General features: G+C 37.1%; 4 protein-coding genes across 6 annotated transcripts in view; 2 read left to right on the forward strand and 2 right to left on the reverse strand.

Annotated features, from left to right (window-relative positions):
* LOC129763278 (pyruvate kinase-like) overlaps window positions 1-14910 on the reverse strand; it is a 28166-nt gene extending 13256 nt beyond the window's left edge. The window contains exon 1 of one of the 2 annotated variants that reach the window (XM_055762178.1): window positions 14736-14910. Coding sequence is in view for 1 of the 2 variants with exons in the window: in XM_055762177.1 (XP_055618152.1) it covers window positions 2227-2235 (9 nt within the window). In the remaining variant the exon portion in view is untranslated. Of the gene's footprint in view, window positions 1-2226; window positions 2407-14735 lie in introns of those variants that run through there. The other variant, XM_055762177.1, reaches the window with a different exon arrangement.
* Window positions 14741-22261, forward strand: LOC129763283 (guanosine-3',5'-bis(diphosphate) 3'-pyrophosphohydrolase MESH1). 2 transcript variants are annotated; one of them, XM_055762183.1, is made up of 4 exons: window positions 14741-15072; window positions 15160-15770; window positions 21571-21751; window positions 21813-22261. In XM_055762183.1, exons 3-4 carry the CDS (start codon window positions 21601-21603, stop codon window positions 22235-22237), a joined length of 576 nt encoding a protein of 191 aa, XP_055618158.1. In that variant the 5' UTR covers window positions 14741-15072; window positions 15160-15770; window positions 21571-21600; the 3' UTR covers window positions 22238-22261. The 2 variants fall into 2 exon arrangements, with proteins under 2 accessions (XP_055618158.1, XP_055618159.1); XM_055762184.1 differs by lacking the exons at window positions 14741-15072; window positions 15160-15770 and adding an exon at window positions 21221-21510.
* On the forward strand, window positions 17742-20195 carry LOC129763279 (uncharacterized). Its single transcript, XM_055762179.1, has 2 exons — window positions 17742-18012; window positions 18180-20195. The coding sequence occupies exon 2, from the start codon at window positions 18191-18193 to the stop codon at window positions 19745-19747; it is 1557 nt and encodes a 518-aa protein (XP_055618154.1). The 5' UTR covers window positions 17742-18012; window positions 18180-18190; the 3' UTR covers window positions 19748-20195.
* Window positions 22240-23828, reverse strand: LOC129763281 (probable phosphoserine aminotransferase). The gene is made up of 4 exons (XM_055762181.1): window positions 23361-23828; window positions 22927-23299; window positions 22698-22867; window positions 22240-22641 (listed from the first exon to the last, which is right to left on the reverse strand). The coding sequence occupies exons 1-4, from the start codon at window positions 23534-23536 to the stop codon at window positions 22269-22271; spliced, it is 1092 nt and encodes a 363-aa protein (XP_055618156.1). The 5' UTR covers window positions 23537-23828; the 3' UTR covers window positions 22240-22268.
* Between the last annotated feature and the right edge of the window lie 433 nt (window positions 23829-24261).

Below are 24261 nucleotides of genomic sequence, written 5' to 3' on the forward strand. Positions count from 1 at the left end.
ATTTCTGGTCATCATGGGGAGACAATGGTTTAGTTCAGAACATCAGCGCCAGAGCGCACTGTGGTAAGAAAAACTCATAACGGGGAAAAATTTATAACTTCTCAGGAATGCTTTCAAGAAACATGATGTCTTCAGCAAAGTTGATCCTATGATTCTTGGCTATAACGGAATGACAATGGTTTAGTTCATTATATCACCGCTAGGGTGCATAGTGCACAATGGTCCAGGAGGTGCATTTAAGTGGAAATGAGCATTTAGAGCTCCACAGTTATTCTCTAGACAAAAACTGTCTCAGACAAAGTTGTTACATATGATAGAGCGCTCATTTCTTTGTTATCATAAATAGGGTGACCAAAATTGTCGATGGAATAAAAAATTTAACTTTCTTATCTTTATAGATAGAGGTAAACATAGTTCGACAAAATTGTAGTCCCAGTTATTTGAGACAACTTTGTAGAACAAAGTTTTTTCTATTTCTTAAAATAACCAATATAGCGCTCTATTTTACTCTAACTTTTATATTTTAGATTCTACAAGCAAACTGTCTTCGAAAGACTTTTAAGAGCTCACCAATACAAACATTTTGCGATGCAGAACTTGTGAATGTCTCAACTTAACTCAAAGTTATTGATATTTATTCCCAAAAAATACGCGCCTTTCAATTGTTTGCTATTCTATTTGGGGCAAACATAAAAAAAGTTTATTGGCGATATTTGAAAGAGCATATTTTACCCTACACGATGTATGATTTTAAAAACTATGTTATTTTTCGTGTTTGAGTAAATTAAAATTGAAATAATGAGTTTTTGGGAAGAAAACCATCAATAACTTTGAATAGGATTAACATATTGACAAGTTCTGCATCGCAAAATATTCGTATTGAAAAGCTCTAGAAGTCGTACGAAGACAGTTTTGATGTAGAATTTGAAATGTAAAAGTTAGAGAAAAAAAAGTTTTCTCATGGTCACCCTAATGTAACTTTATAAAAAAAGCGCTAAATCGATTATATTAAAAGATAGAAAAAAAGCTTTGTTCTACAAAGTTGTTTAAAATAGCTGGAGCCACAACATTGTCGAACTATGTTTATCTATATCTATAAAGATAAGAAAGTTATATTTTTTATTTCATCGACAATTTTGGTCACCCTATTTTTGACAATATAAGAATGAGCGCTGTATCATATGAAACAACTTTGTTGAAGACAGCTTTTGTCTAAAGAACAAATATCTCCCACAAAGTTGTTTTAGCGCTTATAAATATATTTTTTTCTTGTGTCAGAAGCCAGAAGAAAAAAAAATAACGATCGCGCTGCAACTATCTAGCGTGTTTGTTCCTAAGTGGTTTAGTTGTTCGACTGCCGTCGTAGAGATTTTATATATATATATATATATATATATATATATATATATATATATATATATATATATGTGTGTGACCTTGGAATGTCAATTAAGTTTTCAAGAAAGTTGCAACATTTTAAATTCATAAAAGTTTTTACATTCCACTAAGATAGAACTTTTTTAGACTTTTTTGGAAAGAAGCAACCAATAATGCCATATTTTGTTTAACACGGTAACCACTGGCATCGATTCACACATCCGGAATCTGTGTAGAAATTATCCGATTGTCCTCTTTCGCACCACGATCGATGACCGTTACGCGTTTCGCAATGGAACTATTTTTGCACAGATATTTATACTCCAAATTCAGACACCGGTAAAAATGAACAAGAACAGAGGGAAACAAATCTCGTTAATTTCACTTTCTGCATCTATCCTCCGTTTCTTTGATGAAAGATTCGCAATCTGCGGGAGAATCATGAAATCATATGATGGTCATGCATCGTTACCAAGGGTAATACACCAATATAAAGCAATCGGGCTCGAACAGCTGGAACGTTCACATTTCTCCGAATGTGTTGGTGATGAGTTTATTTAAATGCAAACCGGCGAAGCTTTTGACAAGAAATTTTTGAATGATTGGATCTTTTTTAAGATACCATGTGATTTCCAAACAATCGGTCATTACATGAAACCAATTCTGATTTTCCAACGCTCGCACTGATGAGTTCCTTTGTTGTAAGGTGACATTGGTGTAACCTTCATGTGGAGGTTTGTTCAGTTTATTTTAAATACGCATCAGGGATTCATATTTCCAGCAGCCGGCTCTAATTTAACATATTACACTTCCACTGCAACTGAGTTCATAACAGCTATGAATAATTACCTCTGCCATGATTGATTTCCGCTTCGACGCTTAAAAACGATTGGAAAAAACCTTTCAATAAATAAATGCTCGCAATGCCGTTCGTCCGGGGTTTGGAGTTCCGAATATCACAAGATCAGCGGAAAGTCGACACAACACAGCACAACACGAGGATGAGTCAATGAATGCCGCAATACAACTGGCGAAAATTTACTCAACCATCACATCAAGCGTCGTTGATACTCGATCCAACTCACCGGCCGGCCGATGTGCGATATACGCGCGGATATGTGTGCAACACACGTGAAATGCACTCATACTCAGTTCTCCGAGAAGTAGTCGTCGCTCACGATTTATCAGGTACTGTGATGGGGGAATTTCAGATCTCGAGCGAAGAGCAGTTCATTAGGTTGGTGGTTTTCAGTGGAAGAAGGAAGCGCTGGGGTGTCGAGTTCATTAGTACTGATCACCTATTCTCTATAGCTTCCGTAAGTATTTAACACGTTGAACCCCGCGTCGTTCCCTAGGACCCGACATTGAGCTCTTTATAAGGAGAACGTTGATCACTGGGACTGACACTTACAATGTATATAAATATTATGACTTTGTTTTCGGATGTGTTATAATATGTGAAAAAAACCCTGAAAGTAGGTGGCCACCCAATTCCAATTTTTGAATTCCCGCATTTTTCCCGCATGATTTCACTAAATTCCCGACTCACAGAAATGAAATTTAATAATATTGTGTCGTTTCGTTAGTTAAAAATTGATTTTTGAAACCCGAATTGCAAATGTTTTTTTTTACTTTATGTTTCCAAATTCGGCATGTGACAGAAAATTGAACGGTGTGTATCTGAGCAACAGATTTTTGCTTGGATATTGGATTCAGGAGATACGGACGGAATTGTTTCATGAATATATGTATCTGGGACCTGAAACGTTTTCAAACGTATCAGATCCATCCATCCATGAATTCACTCCGAATTCAAAAAGTTTTATTTTTTAGAGTGACTGGCCAGAACTTCATTGGTCACATCCAAACATGTTCCGAGCATTTCCCGGATTCCTTCTATGATCAGTTCCTGAGTTGATCCTAAAATCCATAATAAAATTACACAGAAAATCTATCTTGTTAAAAAAAGCTGAATGAATATGCTTAGCAGGAATAGGAGCATATGAGACGATATGAAACAAATAAGACGAAATAAGTAGCATTTTTAACACCTCTATACTCGCGCATTGGCCTGTCAGACCGAGTAATCAATATTCTCAGAAAATATCAACGCTGCGACTTTGCGATTCTATTTAGCTTCGTTATTCGTCGTTCGTCATCGTTTAGCGTATCGCATGTGTTGGTACAAAAGGGGCGTGTGCCACTTTTTTAACACTTTCGGTCTGACACACCGACGCGAGTATAGGAATAACTTTTTTGGACAAGTGCCTTTTTTCATATTCTAGAATATTGTTGAATGAAATGTATCAATTGAGGGGCTTAAAATGCAAGGGATGTAAGTGACTTGATCGATTTCTCTTCATCAACTTTTTCTTCAGTTAATAACTCAACTGCAAAAACGTTTCCAATTTGAGTTTGCTATAGAATCCGATAGATGAGATTTTGACCTATCTTCCGTATTGTCAAATACAGCTGGGAATGTATTTGCAGCTAAGTTATGACCAAAAGAGAAAGTCGATGTAGAGAAATCGATCAAATCACTTACACCCCTTTCATTCTAAGCCCCTCAATTAATGTTAGTGGCGTGGAATATTTATTGTATATAATTTTTTTTTCTGTATTATAGTGACTTTCAACGCGTCTGGCTGGTTCGTCACTTTTACCTTCCATTTTGGAAGAATGTCGGGAGTGAGAATTGAACTCGTGATCTTGAGCGTGAGAAGTATGGATGTTACCTCCACGCCAGATCGGCTCCACATTGTATATAATGCATAAGATCATTACCGGACTATTCTTATTTGATTTCAGTACCTTTGGTAACTGGATTGAACGGATCCATATATTAACTATTCGTCGATATATTCGTCGTTAGATTCACTCGTTCAAAAGCAAAATATAAATGTTTGACTTTCGTATGGTTATTCGCTAAATATAATGGTCATACATATACACACTTGTGAAAGAATTTCACTTGTGGAAGGATTGTAAACAGTAAACTATAAACTAATCGGTGGCTTATGGAAATTTTTAACAGTTACAGTTTCGGAGATATTTTTTTATAATGGACAATATTGACAAGAAAACAAAAAAAAGAAAAGGAAGTTCCTAGAAATCCTTTTATATCATCTTTTTATGCCTCATCTAAAAAAGGCATTATATCTTAGTTTCTCAAGAATACAGAAACAAAAAATATTAGAAATATGCAAACTTTATATTCCAGAACTATTATCATCTGGTAATTATCTAGAAGGTCGTTATAAATTCTTATTTTCGATAAAAGACCCGAAAAACACGCAATCAATCAAAAATTACTCTGTTTTAAAGAGGCTGAATTAGATGACTATTTAAACACAATAAAGACGAAGAAAACATATTTTTTGGAGTTTTTTCATTCAATCATACCCTTTTCTTCAAATAAATGCCAATAAAGCCTGAAAAATACTCAATGGCAACATTACAGAGAAGTTCAATTTTCGGTCTGTGACACCGTGCGCGAGTATACGTGTTACGATTTTGCACGCGAGTACAGGAGGGTTAATGACCCAGAATCTGACTCCTTTTTCTTTAAAATGTGTCCCAATTTTACCCCAGAGCCTTGATTTATTTTAAGGACATGTTTCAACCCGTATGCTGGATCTACATTTCAACTATCAACTACTATTTTTTCAATGATACGAATATTGGATGCCATAAGAAAACCATGAGAGAAAAGAAGTTGAATTAAACGTATTATGTTTATTGAGCGTTATTATAAATCCAGTTCAACTTTCAACACTTTTTGAGCATTTAAATTTCTCTACCATCAAGACTGCATCTCTCTGGGTGTCAACCAACATCTTCGAGTTTTTAGCCTCGTTCGTGCTTTTCGAAGAAAATCCTCTCTCTTCAATTATGCATTGCCATACGATAGGTTCAGAACTTTTTTCACAAACATGGTGAAAATTGGAAGCTCCTTCTGCGACTGAGCGATAATTTGCATCCAAGAGTTATGCAATCTTTGATCTTTTATTTGATATGCAGATAATACAATTTCAGCAGAAGATATTGGACACAATTGTCCATACTCATTCATTTTATATGCACAAATCGATGAATATTTCAAGCATAACTCCGTCCGTTTCTTTGCTATATCCGGAATGTTTAAAATCACATCCGGGTTAATGCGAGTGCGATATGTCTAAGGGAATTGTATGAACAATTGTTTTAAAAATCCACAGTAGAACTCACGATAGCTGATACGAAATATTAGAACACCTTCATCGGAAATTTTGTGGAATTCCTTGCTTGTTGATTGCGGATTTCGTTGCAAATCCAATTTTAATACTTCCAGGTAGCAATAGAATGGTTTCTGTGAGGTGATTTAGATTTTACTTTCAGTCGTTCGGATTTCATAATTTTATCCATAACACTTCACAAGTCCCGTTAGGTCATGGAAAAGGAAAGGAACCATCGGTGCCTCTGTCTGACATTCACGCAAAAACTATTTAACTATCGATGCTGCCGTAACACAAAAAATCAATTTTAGCAGCCTATATTCCATAGAAATTTCGTACATCTTTGACCGGAAAACTAATGCAAAACTCCGTTTAAAGTTTGGATGCCTTTCCTTAAGCTTATTCTTCTCTTGTTTCCTTACCTCGCCGACAGGATTTTTTGACACATACCACGTGGACAACTTTAGGGGGCGGTAGGGGTTATGAAAATGTCCACGCTTGTCCACGTAGAGGGGGAGGGGGAATAGACTTTGTCCACGTGTACACGAATAATAAATACTTTTATAAATTTAATCACCGATACATTCTAAATTGAATAAAAACTGTTCCATATTCAAGACTTTTAAAACATTCTGCCAAACCTGAGTATTCCGTATTTATCAATAAACGGATTGAGCTGCCTGAGAGTGCTTTATATAGTTTTACTAATATCATTCTTCTTCATTGAAATACATATTCTGAAAATAAATCACGTAAACTGTGAACGACCGAGCTATTTCCTATGATCCTATGATATTTATAGATAGGGATTATGCTTAAACGTTCATAGCCCAAAACTATAAAAATTAAACGATTCCATCATGGTTGAGTTTTCATGCTATTACGCATACGGCTTTTTTCATCAAATATCATTTTATATAGATTTTGCTCTATCTCGGGAACAGTGGGTCTTGGGATAACAATGTCTGTATAGTTTTTCGTGTAAAATCAATTTTTTGTATTTCTTTTTTTGAAAAGTTGCAATTTTTCGAGGTATTGGAATTTAGTCGTTTTCTAGGAATTAATATTTACATTTGCGTAAAATGATCCATGCACCACTAGTCGTCAAACTTTAATCAATTGACCCAGTATTTTAATATTTATTTTTCTGAAAATTTCGCACAGAATGCAGTTGTAAAACATTTAATTTGATTTCCGTTTTTAAGGGTTTTCATTAATTTTCTGCCAAAAATATATGATAAGCTTGTTTGTCTCTATCAAAAAAATGAAGCTCTTTCCTTTTTCTCATCTATCAAATGAATGCAATTAAATCGTTCTAAGTAGCGTACTTTTTAATTTGGATCAATGTAAGGCAAAAAAAAATAGGTCGCAAGAAATGATCAATATTTTTTTCATAATTGAGATTTGAGCTTGATTTCATAGTTGGGAATGAATGAATCTTAAGTTGTCTCATGTCACTTTTCCCCGCGAGCACTTTAACATCTAGACATTGCGCTGCCGACTAAAGGTGAATCGGAAATACAGAGTAAATATGAATCGGCATTTGCAGTGATCGATCATAATACCGTAGGGGAAAAAGAATTGCACTCAAGAAAAAAAAAGGAGCGGAATGCGACATCGTAAATTTTGGGTGATTTTTGGAACGCTGTAACTCTGTCATGAAACAATGCATTTGTCAAAGCAATGACTGGATATTGTATAGAACATATTCATACTTTCACAACTGCCCATCGATGTGCTCGATCGTTATATCATGAAATATTCATAATCCAAAGGGAAAGGATAATTTTTCATTCGATCAAGAACATCTCTGACGTTAAATGTTCGAATTAATCAGATTATTTGCATTATTACTGGCGAAGATGTTCATGGATTTCCAGATGGAATAAGCACTCTTCTGAAATAATGCTGTGAACGTAAATTAACTTTCTTGTATCAAATATGTAGGGCCTGATCACGAACGTCACTTCACGGTGGAAACGAAATGAATTGTATGCAATTTGTATTTTATGTGATATCAACATATTTTTGCAAATGTTTAAAAAAACGGGTACTAAAATTGTATTTAAAGATGATTTTAAATTCATTTATTTTCATTCGATTGGCGTTTTCAATCATATCAATCTTTGGAATTCAGATTCGGATTGTTCCTCACCTGCTCAACTATACATTGCGTGTTTCCGTATTGGCAAACCAGATAACCTCTATATCTTCACTGATAATGACAAAAAATTTGTATACTCACAAGTATTTCAAAATTAAACTCATATGAAACATGTGCTTTGTACTTTGTACTTGCTAGTCATTCCTCTACCAGACAAAAACAATGAGCCACAGCAAAGCAGGTACAGCAGGGTTCTTCTTCTTCAGTGGCACTAACGTTCCTAGAGGAACTTCGCCGTCTCAACGTAGTATTACTTGCGTCATTTTTATTAGTACTTAGTTGAGATTTCTATGCCAAATAACACGCCTTGAATGCATTCTGAGTGGCAAGCTCTAGAATACGCGTGATCACAGTGCAAGTAGGAGGAAATTTCTTTGACGGAAAATTCCTCCGACCAGAACGGGAATCGAACCCCAGCACCCGGCATGTTAGTTATGACGCTAACCACTCGGCCACGGGAGCACGCAGGGTACAGCTAGTAAAATTTGAAATAAAATAAACTTAAATGGAGTTGAAATGGAATTTAGACGCAATTCAGTTATTCCCACAATTGTTTTAATTGAAAAAAGAAAAATGTCCACGTGGAAAAAAGGGAGTAGGGGTATGAAAATGTCCACGCTTGTCCACGGAGGGGGAGGAAGGAATCTAAAATCATGCTTTTACTGTTCACGTGGTATGTGGACAGCTCCTTAGAAAGTCGTAATGCGCTAAAACAAACGCAGTAACTAATTAGAGAGCCGAAAAAAAACACTGCGCTAAAAAAATCCCGACTTCGTGCAACAATTCCTGACTTTTTCCAGCATTTCCCGAATGGGTGGCCTCCCTGTACTTTCTAGTGGAATTTTTTTTGACGTGGGACTACGTCTAACGTCTAAAATACGAAGGTAAAATAAAAATCTAAACACAGAACATGCAGGATAAAAAATTAAAATAATGCTTATAACTCGAACATTTCTTGATTGATTGGAAAGATGTTTGCATTAATTGATATGAAATATTTCTACGCATCTATCACAATTAATAAAATGTTATTTTTCCTGAGATAGCCCGATTTACGGTTTCCCAAACACAGCAATCAAAACGAATGTGCCTGGGGAAATTTGGCATTGCAAATACATGCATGTTTTGCTTTTGGTCCCACCGAAATGCGTTCCCTAACACAGCCATCGAAACCATGTAGGGCACCATTACACGGCGTTTGTTCAAATTCTTTACTTACACAGCAAATATGTTGAATTCAGTTGAATTCGAAAATTGTTTCGTTCAATCAATAATTCAATCAATACAAACAAATGCTTACTGAGCCAAATGTAGTCCCACGTCAACCTTACGGTTATATCATAGATATAACCCACCCATTTTTTATACAAAAATACAATAAATATCTTCAGGAACAGGGACCGGCAATGATATTGTGCAAGCGCTCTTGATGAGAGCTGAATGAATAGCGCAGCAAGCACAGTTCGGAGCTCAACATGTTAATTGAACATAATCCATATGTCAGGATAGAGGAACAGCATTCAATGTATTGATCGATGCTTCGCAAAAAAAGTAATCAAACGATCACAGCATTATGATCGTTGGAAATGAAAGGTGACATTTCACATATCCAAAATCTTTTGCCTATTTGTTCCATTCAGTTGTGCGTTATATGGTGTTAAAAATGGAAATTAACTTCGGTACTTTTTACAATTTGTCTTCGATGGAGGCGAAAGTGCAAACCGCAAATGCGAGTGCAAATTATCATTGGTGCTTATGAATCTGATACTATATCAGCTAATCACGCGCAATTTTGGGTTCTCACGATTCCATTCCGGCACTTTTCATGTCAAAGAAACTCTGGTGGGCCATCCATCGAAAAGTCAATAATAAAGTTGAAAACAATGGAGCGACCGACGCGTAAGCACTGTTTGTAAGCACGATTGTCTAGGACAGGACAGTGTAGGTATTCCGAGGCGCCCGCTAGCTGGTCTAGGATACTGTCACCTCCAAAGGCAATGGATTAAATATATAATCCCACCTTTTGCCGTGAATATTTTATATGTTTTTATGCTAACCTTGATAAAACATATCAGTTGTAAGAGTAGATTTTTCTTCATTAATGTTTCCGTTCTAATATTTTCTTTAATACTTAGTTGATCGATTATAACTGGCAATAAAGCAAAAAATTCTCACTAGGAACAATTTCAACAACGTTTTCTCCAGGAATATAATTTTTTGAACGACCAATTGAAAATGTTGGAAACATCCGGTATAAGATTTCGAAAATCAATAGAAACCGAGTTTTAAGTCAGTATTGTAATTTTAATTTTAAAACTATGATAAGTAATGTGAATTAAATGTGCAGATTTATTTCAAGAAATATAGCCATGAATGAAGCAACAGTGATGAATGACAAATTGGAAATTTCTAAAATTAAATATTGGGTCCTATTATGTAATTCTAGGTGAACAGCTCTATGTTGCTGTTATAGATACAGTCGGGTGAAAATTGTCGGCATAATTTTTCGAGCTGTTTGCTTTGTTTGTTATATTTCTGGCGTTTCGCTTTGTGAAACATTTCATCAACGTTTCAAAATATGAAATTCGTCGACGTTTGAGAAAGAACACGATTCGATAAGATTTTATCGATTTACAAATTACGAAAGTTTCTTCGCTGTGATACTTATATGGATCGAATCGACCGTTCGATTGAATTTACATTATAGGGTCCAATATTGCCTATAGAGGGTCCTCATACCTCTAGGTAATTGAGGAATACAATAACCATCTTGAGTGATTTTTTTGTGGAAAATAAATGCTTTGTATGTTCATAAATGACAATTCCCCTAAAAAAAATCAACGATATTGATTAATGGACTTTACAGAAAATAAAATATTACTTATCAATTATTTAGTAACCGATTATTTTTATTTTATAGAATAATTCATCATTGAATATTTATTAGTATGACCTATGTTTCCTTTAATTAACACGTTGAGACCTGCCTCATGCAATAAGTATCTTTGGGAGCTGGGACCAACACCGATATTGTGCAAACGCTCTTAATGCGGGTTGAATGGAAAGCGCAGCAAGAAAATTCGGAGCTCAACGTGCTAGCCCTCCTATACTCGATCATACAGTCTCAAAGACAGAAACTTTGTTTTGAGGAGCCTGAATTAAAAGACTATTGAAACTAAATGAAGTTGAAGAAAAGGTGTTTTCTGGAGTTTTTTTTTATTTGATTATAACTTTTATTACTTCAATAAATACAAATAACGCCTATAAATACACAATAGTAAAATTACAGATACAGGCACAGTCTGTGATACCGTGCGTTAGTATACAGGTTATGATTTAAAGCGCGAGTACAGGAGGGTTAAAAGTTTGTTTTAAGTCGCCCGTAATGCCTAAAAGTTTGGCCACCCCTGTCTAGGAGTTATACATTGTACAAAAATCGTGAATGAGTTTGTATACAAAATAAATCTCGATATATGAGTACAAAATCTCATCGCAACAAAATCGACCCATTTCTAACACGGATCGTCACTGGTGATGAAAGGTCGGTCACTTGCGACAACGTTTAGCGAAAACGATGAATGATTTTTCTGACGTAAAGTTCGCCTCTATAGAAGCTTGCGTATATTGCGTGTAGAGCATATTTTTTACTTCGGTCTTCATTCTCTAGTCACAAGTTTTTCACAAAGTTTTCCAAATTACCTTTCTCAAAGCCTTAAAATAGAGTTTAAGTTACCATTAAATTGGTCTTTTCTAAGGTTGGTTATAGAGCGGAATAAACTTCTTTTAATTTTAAGCCACTCTAATCCAACTCCGTTCCAATACTATTCCAGTATCGCTCTACATTACTGACTGAATATAGCGATACTGGAATTAATTATTAAATTTATTTCGTTTTCAGATAATATCCGATTTTCTGAACTGGCGAATTGAATAAAACAACTTCGTAGTCCTACACTCACTAAACTTCTGCGCATACCATTTGATAATTAGGCAATATGTTGATCATCATTTGCTGCGATAACGTCGATTGATTCAACATTGTACGTTCAACATGCATGTCAAAATTGAAATTGAGTGCTTGATGTTCCTCAAATTAATCAAATCAAGCGAATTTTAGGCTCGAAAAGTAAGTACACATGAGGGATGAAATAAGCTCAATTCACTCAAATAGAATGATCGTTTGACAATTTTTTCGTTCACATATTTTGGAAGTCAGTTTACCCAGTGATAAATGTATGAAATGATCAAGATATATTACCATACGTGAAAGGATAACGAATGGTCTATCGCAATGCATGAAGTGACCTAGCATGGAATTGTTCAAACTCGTTACTTACGAAGTAAATATGTTTAATCCAATTGAATTCATTAATTCACTTGTTTAATCAATCAATACAAACAAACGATTACCAAACCAACGGTATATCTTTAATATAACCCACCCATAATTTTTATATTTCGAAATTATGTCTAAATTTCGAAAACTTCCAAAATTGTGTTTCTTTTTACAAAACTACAATTTTAACAAAATGGGTGGACTAATAAATTCTACACATAATTGCATTCCTGTTTTCATTTATATTTTGACATGCGACAGCTCTACTGCAGTATCAAAAGTAATGAAAATCTTCAAAAAATAGTTATATACCAATAGTTATATTACCAAACAAGCAGGTAACCAATTGCCCCCAGTACCCCTACTGATTTTTTTTAAATACAGTCAACTCTCCCTAACTCGATATCCAAGGAGCCATCGAGTTATGGAGAGAAAAATGCTTGTAGAATAAATCAAAGGTGCCACGAAATTCATCGAGTTAGGGAAAATATCGAGTTACAGAACATCGAGTTAGGGAGAGTTGACTGTATAATGTTCCAATGTTCCAATGTTCCAATGCTTGATAAAAAAAACTATGGGTTTAAAAATATGTTCCATCAGTGTCAGACATTTAAAATTGCAAAACAATCGCAATGTTAAGCTGAAATAATAAAAACCTAAATTTTTAAAAATATCCAGACAAATTCATACATTTTATTCTCCAACAACCGAACTTTACAGGAAAACACTTGGCAACCCTGATATCCAGTCATGCTGGCGGCAAGGCGCCTAGAAGTATATCCTAAGGTGAGGCCGTTCCGTCACTAAGTTGGTTAGGGGAGCGGTATATGAAAACAGTACTGAAGAAACCAGAAGGGGAACTATTTGCTTGAAGTGTGAAAGAGACAGACTGATCCCGAGCGAGCTTGAGCACAAGCGTAGTGTGTTTTGTTTACAAACAAAACACAGTAGACTTCCAAGATGGCTGAAGAGTGGTTTTAGCAAGTTGGCCCACCTCAGGATATACTTCGGCAGTGTTCAACATCACGATAAATACAATACGGTACCGCGACTTATGAGAAAGGCCTTTCAGCCATCTAGGCCATCAGCCGCAGTGTGTGTAAACAATCAGCAATATTTTGCAATATTTTGTTTTGCTTTTGTGTGCGGAATTGTTTTGGTGGCAATAAGAGCATGGAAAAGTTGGAAGGTAAGTCTTTTATGGTTAAAGCTAGGTTTGTAATATACACTATCTTATTTTATGTTTCAGCTCAAGAGAACAAATCGACTCTCGGTGTCGGTTGGTGATGGAAATATTTTTCCCGCGTTTTGCAGTCAAATCCCTTTCCACAGTCTTCTGTATATTTATACCGTATCCGCTCGCACACTTATTGACGACACGTTCACACCTTTGGATCACACCACACCTTGGTCAACATTTTAGTTCAACATGACAAAGCAAAGAAAAAAAGAAGGTAGTCTCCTCCCTGATTTGTTCAAGTAGTGGTAGGCAAAGAAAAAAAGCAAAAAAAAGTATAAACTATTGATCGAATCCATATAAATTCAAACATTTTTAAATTTTTTAAAAATTGTAACACAAGAACTGTCTCAAAATATGTTTCGAAATGATGAAATAGCAGTTTACTTAATCATTTTGAAATTAAAAACAGTGAAATTATCGCACCTATATTATAAAAATAATTCAAAAACCGATGAACAAATGAGTGGAGAAGTTATATCGAAGCAGTGTCGTTCTCGTTCCCGATCCCAGAAGCGAACGCATGCGATAGCATGGCATTTTACTGAAGTAAACAAAAACTGTTCAGCATGAAATCGATATAAATCACATAAACCTTACTCTCAGTGAATATGCGTAACACCATCGTGTTTATCGTCGGTTAGATCTGCGATTTTGTCACTTTTTACGATTTTTAGAACTTTTAAAACCAAGAACTATTGAAAAACTTCAGAACTTCAAACAAATTGAGGATTTTTTATTACTATCTTCGATGTGTGTGTAACACATGCGCTCTCCGTGTGTATACACAGGAAATTTCCCTTACCTTCTATTCTACGTACTTTGCGAACGAAGAGCGTTACATTTTTTGTAACGCATACACATTCCCTGTTTTAGCAATCATTTCGCACACCATGCCAACAAGGCGATATCTGAGAACACCGACGAATATTTCTACGATTTCTATTGTCAAACAATTAACTCCAGCAATTGTCGTGTATTGAGTTCCCGTAATGGATTCAAAATTTCATGTCCGTTTATTTCGTAATGAACAATGAAGATCGCGACAAAGTGACGTTTGTTCGAAACTAACACAGCTAAAGCGACTATGATTGACACATCTCCAGTAGCATCGATACAAAACTGGCGTACAACATATCTCGGTATGCCAGCTAGTAGATGTATCAAAAGATGTAACGCACTTATTCAGAGGTCGTTAGAGGTCACAAGTTGGAGAACTAAAGGACCGGAAATATGGTCTATCGGGACGAAAGCACCATATATATTGGGCATGTATTGAAAAGTCAATGAATGTCATGGTTATAATAGCAATCGTTGACAGAAAGTTGCTATCTTTATTGCAAAAATGGATTAGATATAATATGCCATTGTAAATTTTTATGTATGGCAGTTTGGCTATAGACTTACAAGTTTATTCTGCACTGAAGAGCGGATAACTGTTATGGGGAATCCAATTAGTTGACGATACAAGTTACACTTTCACTAAATACACACTTGCACTTTCAGGATAAACACCGATGTGAAGAACAGTATACAATGTTGTGAATCGTTCCAGCGACTAAAGTAAACTGAAGACGTTACTTCTTGTTTTTACTCTGAAAGCAGCGCGCATAAAAATACGTGTTATCATTTGGTTACCCACGCTCAGTGTGCAAAATTGTTTATACGCAGATGGATTCATCCCTCTAAAAGTGAGAAAATTGAAAAACACCAGACATGGGACTATCTACCAACAAACATCCAGGTGAATTGATAGTTGAACAATAATGAACGTTCACATTAGTCGTACATGACACATAATTTTGTTTAAATATCTAATACTTTTCCACAGTAATTAGTATTCGAGCGAGCAATCCGCTGGAGAATGAGTATCCATAGCGCTGAGAGGGCTGAGAGAGGAGTGCAATTCTCCCACACCAGAGTCATCCCTCGCAAGCGTGACACAACACGACGTCACTTTTCATCATAATTGATTGCCAATTGACTCAGAACATTTGTCCGCAATGTCCTCTGCAAAGGCGATTCCTTATCAATACAGGATACTCTATCATGTCTGGATTCGCGTAAGCGAAAGTAATCCCAGCTCTAAATCGATTCTGTGAGTTGGAAATGAACGCGAATGATTGTAACGATTTCATTCTTTATGTAGAAATGCCGGTACGGATGTGATGTAGCACGTGCTGCTTGGCATCGTGCTGCTTGCGTTACGCGAATTTAGCTCAGACACTAACTATGAAAATCATCTGAAAGCTGAATGCAGCCTGTCGATTTTGACATACGAACGAACGAACGTGATGAAATTATAGAGGTTTTAAACTTTTCAGTTCATTCGCCTCTAGGATTTTGACATACATTTCTCACATCTGTTTATTTATCTCTTGCAAGTCAACACAATTTTGGCGAAACTAGTGATCAATGCTAACATATTCAGCAATATCTTTGGTAAGAAAAATATATATTTTCAAGTATGATAGTCGTTTCTCTTACGCCCTCATAATAGAAAGGAATATCAAGTGAATATTAATCCCTTCGCGCAAGATTAAATTTTCAAGAAGCGGACCAAATGCAAACTCTTTGATAGGTCACGCATTGAGAAATCACTCTACTCTGCTGATCGTCTTAGCGCCGTGTGATATGCAAGCGCATCACGAGAGAAACTCGATGTTGTACGTTTTGACACTATCATTTCACATCGAGTGGGCTTCGAAGTTGTACGTGAAAGGGGTCATTCACTGTGTTGGGGAGTCCTGCTCATATTGTTGAGCCAATCGCTCCAATAAACGATGAAAAACGTCACAAATAGTTTAGACTAGAACTGTACAAATTATTCAATCGAAAGGCTCGGGAATTTTAACTGGATAACGGGATGGTGGTGACCACCCAACTCTTCCAAGACCACAGAGCTCCGCTCTATAGAGAGATATTGGGCCATTGTAAACATATTAACACTTTGATGTCTGCACGTTTCGTAAAAAAATATTAACTTGGCGCCGGCAGCGTTAATTCGGATTAAGTGCGCTACACATACAGCGTCATCGTCACCGTCCCGTCAACTATTCTGTTGGACTTATTTTGCCGACGTCGAAGTTGCCGGTGATGGTGTATGTGAATGCTGCTATACGATTTCCATGGGAGTATATTTGACATTTCATACCTTTACGTTGACTTCACGGCGACGGGACGTTGTATGCATTATCGAGAAATTATAAATTGTTAAGTTTTACTCATTGATCATTCTCACTAATATCTGCGAGGAATCTTACGTTGCTTCAATGTCCAATGCTATCAAATATGAAGATCATTTGAAAAGTGACAAGAATTTTAGGTTGGATATTTGTCGCAGTTTTTTTCGTGGAGCTGATCAAACAAATGAGAAGAAAATTCGATTTTGATGATTCGACCCTCAAGTCTACGGTAATGTTAAATCCCAGAAACTTTCCCAATTTGACTAGCATAAACCTTGTATTAGAAGCGTTTCCAGGATTCTCCAATGGAAATGTACAAGATGTGGAGAATTAATTCTGTAGCCTAAAGATAAAATTACTTCGTAAGGATATCACAATTTCAGAAAATGAGCAAATGAGCGACACCCACGACGGAAAAAAAAATATTTGAAACTTTAGAATGAACGTCACCCGTATTCTTTGAAATTCATTCGAGTCTATTCTGTGATCGGTGTCATTATTTAGTGAAGAATTTCACCATTGGAATGTCCATGTAAAGAATCTTTCTTAGGTTTTTTGGTTTTGGATGGAAAAAGGTTACTGATTTGAGTAACGACGCCCATCATTAAAAGGGTGAATACCCCGAATTGGCGTTTTGACATAGGACTTTACTTTGATTTCTATATAGGGGGGTAACTCTACGAAAAATGTGACGATACATTAAGAGTTTTCAAACGCATATTACTCAAAATCGTTATTGTGACAAATGTTGTACAATAAGACAGGGAATTTATGCAGTATTTGTTTGGCTTAAGACATGAACAGCGAATAAAGTAAAAATAAGTTAACAATTTGACGTTTAAAATGGGTATGCTATTTCGATTCTACTAACCACTCGTTTTCCTCCACAACGCAACGAGCCATCTTTTTGCCTACAATTCGGCGTTAGCTCACAATGTGATTAGATACGTATTATGAATTATTCTCAATTTGCCTATAATAGGCATTTATCAGTTGGCAGAATCAATGGAGGGATTATCCAGGTATGATCTTGAAGTTGATACTGGATGGTTTCACTCTATTCTTCCCAAAAATTTGACGTGGTCCAAAAGGTTAAACGTTGACAAAGGTTTTATTATGGCGGGTTTACACTAGGGAGATCTATAGCTATAGATGGATTTATTCACCTGAAAATAGGTGTAAACGGGTGAGAATAAATATGATACACTTATTCGAGGTAAGGTACACTGGGGCAAGTGGAATTTGGGGGTAAGTGGATCAAATATAAAGTAAACAAATAACAAAAAATATTTTGCTTTGTTTCCACACAACATCTGCCAAACAATCAATAAACATCTACTAAACGTACTTTTTAGTCGTTGTGAACCACCAGACGCAACCAAATATTGCTTTGTTTACAATCGCATTTCTGCAGCTGCGATCAGAGTCGATTACGCTGTCAGTAAAATTACATTTTCGACGATCGGCAGTTCGGAAAACTGGTTACATTTCACTACTAGGTAATTGAAAAATGCTTATTTTTGTGTTTACCGATACAAAATGTGAAAGATTGTCTTTTTACTATAAAAATCGGCCTGTTTCCACTTGCCCCACATGTTTTTGTAATTGGGTTAAGTGGAATACGTGAAAGTAAACATTGCTTATTGAATGTTTTTAATCTTTACAGCCACCGGAAGAATGGTTCGCAAATACATTCGCAAGCGTTCTCCTGCTAAATACAGTGGACAGGACTTGACAGATGCGATGGATGATGTAAAAAACGGCAAGATGAAGATAAAAGCGGCAGCAAAGCACTTCCGAATCCCATATGCAACACTCTTCAAACGAGTGAAAGGTCTGAGAGGCATTAAAAGTATAACGGGAGGCCGACCCACTGCTTTGCCGTTGAAGGTTGAAACACAGATCGCCGACTGTATCAAGAAAATGGATAAGTGGGGCTTTGGACTATCCAAAGAGGAGACAATTTTGGCAATAGCAGAGTACGTAAAAGTTAACAAGCTTCAAACACCGTTTGTAAGCGGTGTTCCGGGAGACGATTTTTTCCGGAATTTTAAGCGCCGGCATCATCTATCGCAAAAAAAGCCCCAAGCCGTTGAGGTCGCACGGAAACGAGGAGCTGATCCTTTCGTGATGACCGAATACTTCAAGCTCCTAAAACAGGTGACCACGAACGTTCCTCCAGAGCAGATATATAACATCGATGAGACTAGCTTCTGCCTCGATCCGAGTCGGGTTAAGACTGTGGGAGAAACTGGAAGAGCTGCTCATCGTGTCACGGGCGGTTCAGGAAAAGAAAATTTTACTGTATTGATGGGAGGAAATGCGGCTGGTGACAAATTACCACCACTTATTATTTTCAAAGGATCCAACGTATGGAACAGCTGGATGGCTAGTAAATGTGATGAATTTCCTGGAATAGTTTATGCTGCAACCAAAAACGGCTGGATGGAGACGGATGTTTTCGCCAACTACTTCGAACGGTCCTTTCTGAGCGCTACCGCTGAGGGACAATTGGTCCTACTTTACGATGGCCATGTATCACATGTTTCTCTTGCTCTCATCCAAAAAGCAATCGAGAATAATGTTGTGATACTCAAACTTCCGCCCCACACAAGTCATCTCTTGCAGCCTATGGACCTGGCGGTGTTTAAACCATTGAAGCAAGACTATGACAAGTGCGTTATCCAGTGGCAACGGAATCACTATGGGACGAAGCTGTCTAAATCAGCTTTTTCAAACATTATCTCCAAAGTTTGGAGATCATTTGATTCACAAATAATTAAAAATGGGTTCCGCAAGGCCGGCGTATACCCGTTTTCCGATAAGGTGATTCCGGAAGACAAATACGAACCGAGAGCATGGGCACGTTTCATCGCATCACAGCAAGCAGCTCAAACGTTAGATGACAACACTGTTGAGATCGTCGAAGGATCGAAGAAGGCGCTTCCAAGAGTAACAAACACCAGAGATGCAGCTTCAGCAACTTGTAATTGCATTGCTTCCTCAACAGGGAATGACCAAATGGAAAATGATAATCCACAAAATAATTCTTTTGAAGCGATTCTCCTTGACCATGTGAAACAGATTCCTGTTTCCAAAGCGCAGAGAAAAAAAGTTTGTCCTGGGGCAGAAGTTATAACATCGACTGATGCCGTTGTGAAGCTGGAAACGATCAAATCGGTTAAAGAGGCGACACAGAAAGCAAAGCGTAAGAGAGCTTCGAAGAAATCATAACTGTGGTTAGCGATGTACCTGCTATTTTTATCTATTGACCTGATTTTGAAGACTTGCGAAGCAATAACGATATTTATTGCATTTTTTTTTTATTTCCTTAAATGCATTGATTAATTAATTTTGTATTATCAAAGAATAAAAGAAAGTGAATACAGTTTGTTTTATTCATTCCCAAACACCTTTTTAACAGAGTTTAACTTGTTGTAAACATAAAATTCCAGGTTTCCACTAACCCCCGTATCAAGGGGTAAGTGGACTTTGGGGACTTGGAGATTATTTTTGGCCAAACTTAAAATCTAGTTGAGGAATTCATTTTTCGGTTCCATATATTAATAGCTAATCGGCTACAGTAGTGATGTGTATAATTCGTTTTGAAAAATAATCAAAAACAGGAAAAATAGGACACTTTATTTTTGAAATAATGGTTTTTGGGGTTCCACTTGCCCCAGTGTACCTTATATATAACTTGAATAAATTCAGCATATGTAAACGCTTGTGAATTTCTCACTGGTGAGAAATCACTAAAGTTGGATGCAGTTCTACTTCAGGTGAATAAATTCATCGAAAATATGAATATATTCATTATAGAAGTTCTCGCTAGTGTAAACGGTTGATGCGATTTCTATAAATCTCATCATATTTCTTCACATGAATATGTCACTAGTCTAAACCCACCCTTAGATTGAAGTTTAGGTTGTAGTGCAATCAATTCGTGCTCAATTCACGTTCTACCGTGTACGTCTTGCTACTAACAATTTATGTAATTGTGGTCCAGGATATCATTATATCGAGCATGTTGTATGGTTTTTTAAAATGCATTTAGTTAATTCAAAAAAGAAGTTCGAAAGGATATTTTTTTATCAAAAGAGAAAAATACAGATTTTGAACAACGAAAAAACTCAAATCAAATGCAATTACTACACACAATTATAGTCCTATGTCAAAATCCCGTCCGTGCCCCTAGGCCCAGACCCATCAACTTTTTTCGAGTTCTGAACAAATGAAACAAGGAATATTTTCGCTATCCATTATTTCATGACTAGTTTCTTTATGTTGTAACAATACAACAAGATATAAACGGTAAAAATATTCAAAATTAAAATAGTTACAGCTCCAACCATGTCAGGGGGAGTTTAGGTTTTGTAGGGAAAGCAAAACGAAAAAGCAGTATTCAAGGTCTTCGTCTTCGAACTCAAGAGGACAACATGCTGGTAATTTTACTTGTTGCAGAAAAGAGTATTGATCGTTTTCATTGAGAATTACAAGAGCGATCAAAATCGCCAAATAAGTGACCGTAATTCAAGCAAGATACATGTTAGCGGTACCTGACGGCGAATTGAAAACGTTGATTCCCAAATTTGCAAATCTTTACGACGAAGTGTCGAAAAGCGAGTAGTTACTAGGGATTTCAAGATTCCGTGGACATCTACGGCATAATTCAAAATTTATACTTGCTGTTTTTCTCACTGTGTATATTTTGCTGTTTTTCACTATAATCATCCGGTGTTTTACTAAGGGTCAAGCCACTCTCGTGACGCTCTTAGAGGCGAATGAACTGAAAAGTTTAAAGCCTCTTTAATGCAACATCATCATCATCTCGTGACGCGTACTCTAATCAGCTGTTGAGGATTCAAGGGAAAACAGCTTGACGATGTTTTTGATTTATATTTTTTTCGTATGAATCGTGTTACGACCATGACAGATGAAAACATTTGAGATGTGTTTTCATTAAACATTGCCTCCAGCAAAGCGAATTATCAAATGTATTTTCTCTAGATGGCTTCACACAAAATATAATAATATTAACTCACGAATCGCTTTAGTCCTTCCTTTTAGTCTCCTATCTGCTGTAAATGGAAGATATCCAAGGAAACACGATGTCGGTGGAGGATATCAGCTCCGCACTTGCCACGTATACCAAGTGTGTCAACTTTGCAGCCATCAAACACCGCAATCAACGCAGACTAGATTCGGATAAAACACCATATATCAATCATCCCATTGGTTATATTTTTTCTACTATCAATGTTTGGCTTATGTTAAAAGTGAACATTGCATGTTTCAGGCGTGGCGTACATCTTGACTGCCGAAGGCGGCGTTACAGATTTCGAAGTCATCCAAGCGGCAATTTTGCACGACACTGTGGAGGACACGGACACTACCCTTGACGAGATTGAGCAAAATTTTGGACTAGCCGTCCGAGGACTTGTCGAGGAGGTTACCGACGATAAGTCACTTCCGAAGGCGGAACGTAAACGGTTACAGATTGAGCACGCAAGCGGGACGACCCCAAAAGCCAAACTGGTAAAACTGGCAGATAAGATCTATAACTTGCGGGACCTGCAGCGGTGCAAACCGGAGGGTTGGAGTGACGAGCGCTGTAGGGAGTATTTCGCCTGGGCGAAGAAGGTTTGTGATAATCTGAAGGGAACCAACCGAGAAATGGAGGATATTTTGGATCAGATTTTTGAACAAGAGAATGTAATATAATATTTCATATTAGTACTACTAGAACTGATTTTTATTGAGTATGTTTTGCTTGGAATTCTACCATGTATTTGCTGAGTGTATCGGCTTCTTCGATGGAAACCGCGTTGTATAGGGAAGCGCGGATACCTCCGACGGAGCGGTGGCCTTTAAGCTGTTCCATTCCTAGTGCTTCGGCTCCTTTGAGGAATTCTTTCTCCAGGGTTTCATTGCCACCGGGACCGCCAATACGGAAGGGAACATTCATTCGACTGCGAACATTACTTTCCACGGGGCAACTGTAGTAATCATTGGAAGCGGAAATCGCTTCGTAAATTAGGTTGGATTTCACAACCGATGCTTGGTACATTTTATCCAAGCCACCGTGACGCTTTATCCAAGCAAAAACGCGACCCACCACATAAATGCTGAAAGAAGAAAATTGTTGGAACTTCAACGAGCTCTGGAACCATTGCATACCTACATAAATGTCGGGGGAGTATTATTGATAGAATTATCTTTCGCGATAATTGAGAAGTCCAAGATAGTTGGGGTTATGGTCAGTTGATGACCGATCAGATCTTCCCGAGCTATAACTAACGTTATACCAGCCGGACCGATATTCTTCTGAGCACATGCGAAGATCACTCCAAACTGTAATCATGAATAGACGTATATTTTGAATTTATGGGATGGCAAGCATTATACTTTACCTTTTTAATGTCAACCGTTCGGGACATTATGTTGGATGACATGTCCACAACCAGTGGTACTCCGTTGGTTTCCGGAACATAGTCAAATTCCACACCCTCGATGGTTTCATTATCGCAGTAGTACAAATAAGAGGCGTTAGGATCCAGTTTCAAATCGTTTTGCCTGGGAATACTTGTGAATTTGACAGGTTTTGAAGCAACCTGATTGACTTTGCCATATTTTGCTGCCTCCTTAGCGGCCTTAGCTGACCATGATCCGGTAACCAGATAGTCGGCGCTTCCAGTGCGTCCAATTAGATTCATAGCGACAGCGGCGAACAGTCCCGTTCCTCCCCCCTGCATCAACAGCACTTTATAATTTTCTGGAACTTTACTGATAGTTTTTGTTAGCATAAAGTGAAAGTTGGAACGCATCATTTGTTTGTCGGACTTACAGTAATTCTCGCGCCAGTTCAATAGTTTCATTGTGTAGGCTCACATAGTCAGTTCCACGATGAGACATTTCCATTACGCTCATTCCGGTGGTTCCGTAGTCGACCAGGGTCTTCTGTACCTCCAGCAGAACATCACGAGGCAGTTTGGCCGGACCAGCTCCAAAATTGATCACCATTCTTACGCAACTGTTACTTCGATCGTTGTGCTTTACCACTTGGCTAGCAAGCTGTTCAATATATAGTTAAATTGTTGCCAACGGAATTATTCACTCACACGATGAACGACCGATGTCCACTTCGTACTGAGATTCACTTGCGACTGATTATTGATTAATGATAGTACTTTCCTCGCTCTATCAACTACCACCACGGCAAAATGTTTGCAGTAGATGGGATATAACTAAAAGCAACTAAAACAGAACGGGTCTGTAAACTACAATACAAGACTGGCCCACAGATACACCTTTTTGAAACCAGGAATCTTTCGAAATGTAGTTGTTTTCCTTTGTTTGTGTTTGTGTGTAACTTAATCGGGTTTATGTGACCCTTGTCGGTATGCGATAACCGGCTCTTTCTGGACACGGGAGAAGAATATGGCAGGAACAATTAGAAGTGACGTATCTGAACGCAGATGTATGCGATCTTATCGGTCTTCCCGATACAATGTCATGGAATACTGCACTAATTTCGCCTTGATTCTCGAACGGACAGATCAACATTTAATCACGGATGGTATGGAAGCATGATTGCTAACGTAATAACATGCGAGAGTGTGTGTTGTTACTTTTTCGGCCGGCAATTGATGATAAGGTTGATAAGTCAAGTTGCTCGAGTGAAAATAAATAGATTAACAAATAAGGAAGGCAGTTTATTTTCCGCTTTCCATGGCAGGAATATTATT

This window comes from Toxorhynchites rutilus, chromosome 1 (assembly GCF_029784135.1).
Source record: "Toxorhynchites rutilus septentrionalis strain SRP chromosome 1, ASM2978413v1, whole genome shotgun sequence".
Taxonomy (NCBI): domain Eukaryota; kingdom Metazoa; phylum Arthropoda; class Insecta; order Diptera; family Culicidae; genus Toxorhynchites; species Toxorhynchites rutilus.

What these genes read in the sequence shown, in the direction of transcription:
- LOC129763281 (XM_055762181.1), bottom strand. Translation starts at nt 23,536, where the DNA reads ATGGTGATCAATTTTGGAGCTGGTCCGGCCAAACTGCCTCGTGATGTT. An exon ending in GAACTGGCGCGAGAATTACT is followed by an intron (nt 23,300 to 23,360) that starts GTAAGTCCGACA and finishes AAAAACTATCAG; the next exon opens with TAAAGTTCCAGAAAATTATA. An exon ending in AATACTCCCCCGACATTTAT is followed by an intron (nt 22,642 to 22,697) that starts GTAGGTATGCAA and finishes TTCTTCTTTCAG; the next exon opens with CATTTATGTGGTGGGTCGCG.
- LOC129763279 (XM_055762179.1), top strand. Translation starts at nt 18,191, where the DNA reads ATGGTTCGCAAATACATTCGCAAGCGTTCTCCTGCTAAATACAGTGGA.
- LOC129763283 (XM_055762183.1), top strand. Translation starts at nt 21,601, where the DNA reads ATGGAAGATATCCAAGGAAACACGATGTCGGTGGAGGATATCAGCTCC. An exon ending in ATATATCAATCATCCCATTG is followed by an intron (nt 21,752 to 21,812) that starts GTTATATTTTTT and finishes TGCATGTTTCAG; the next exon opens with GCGTGGCGTACATCTTGACT.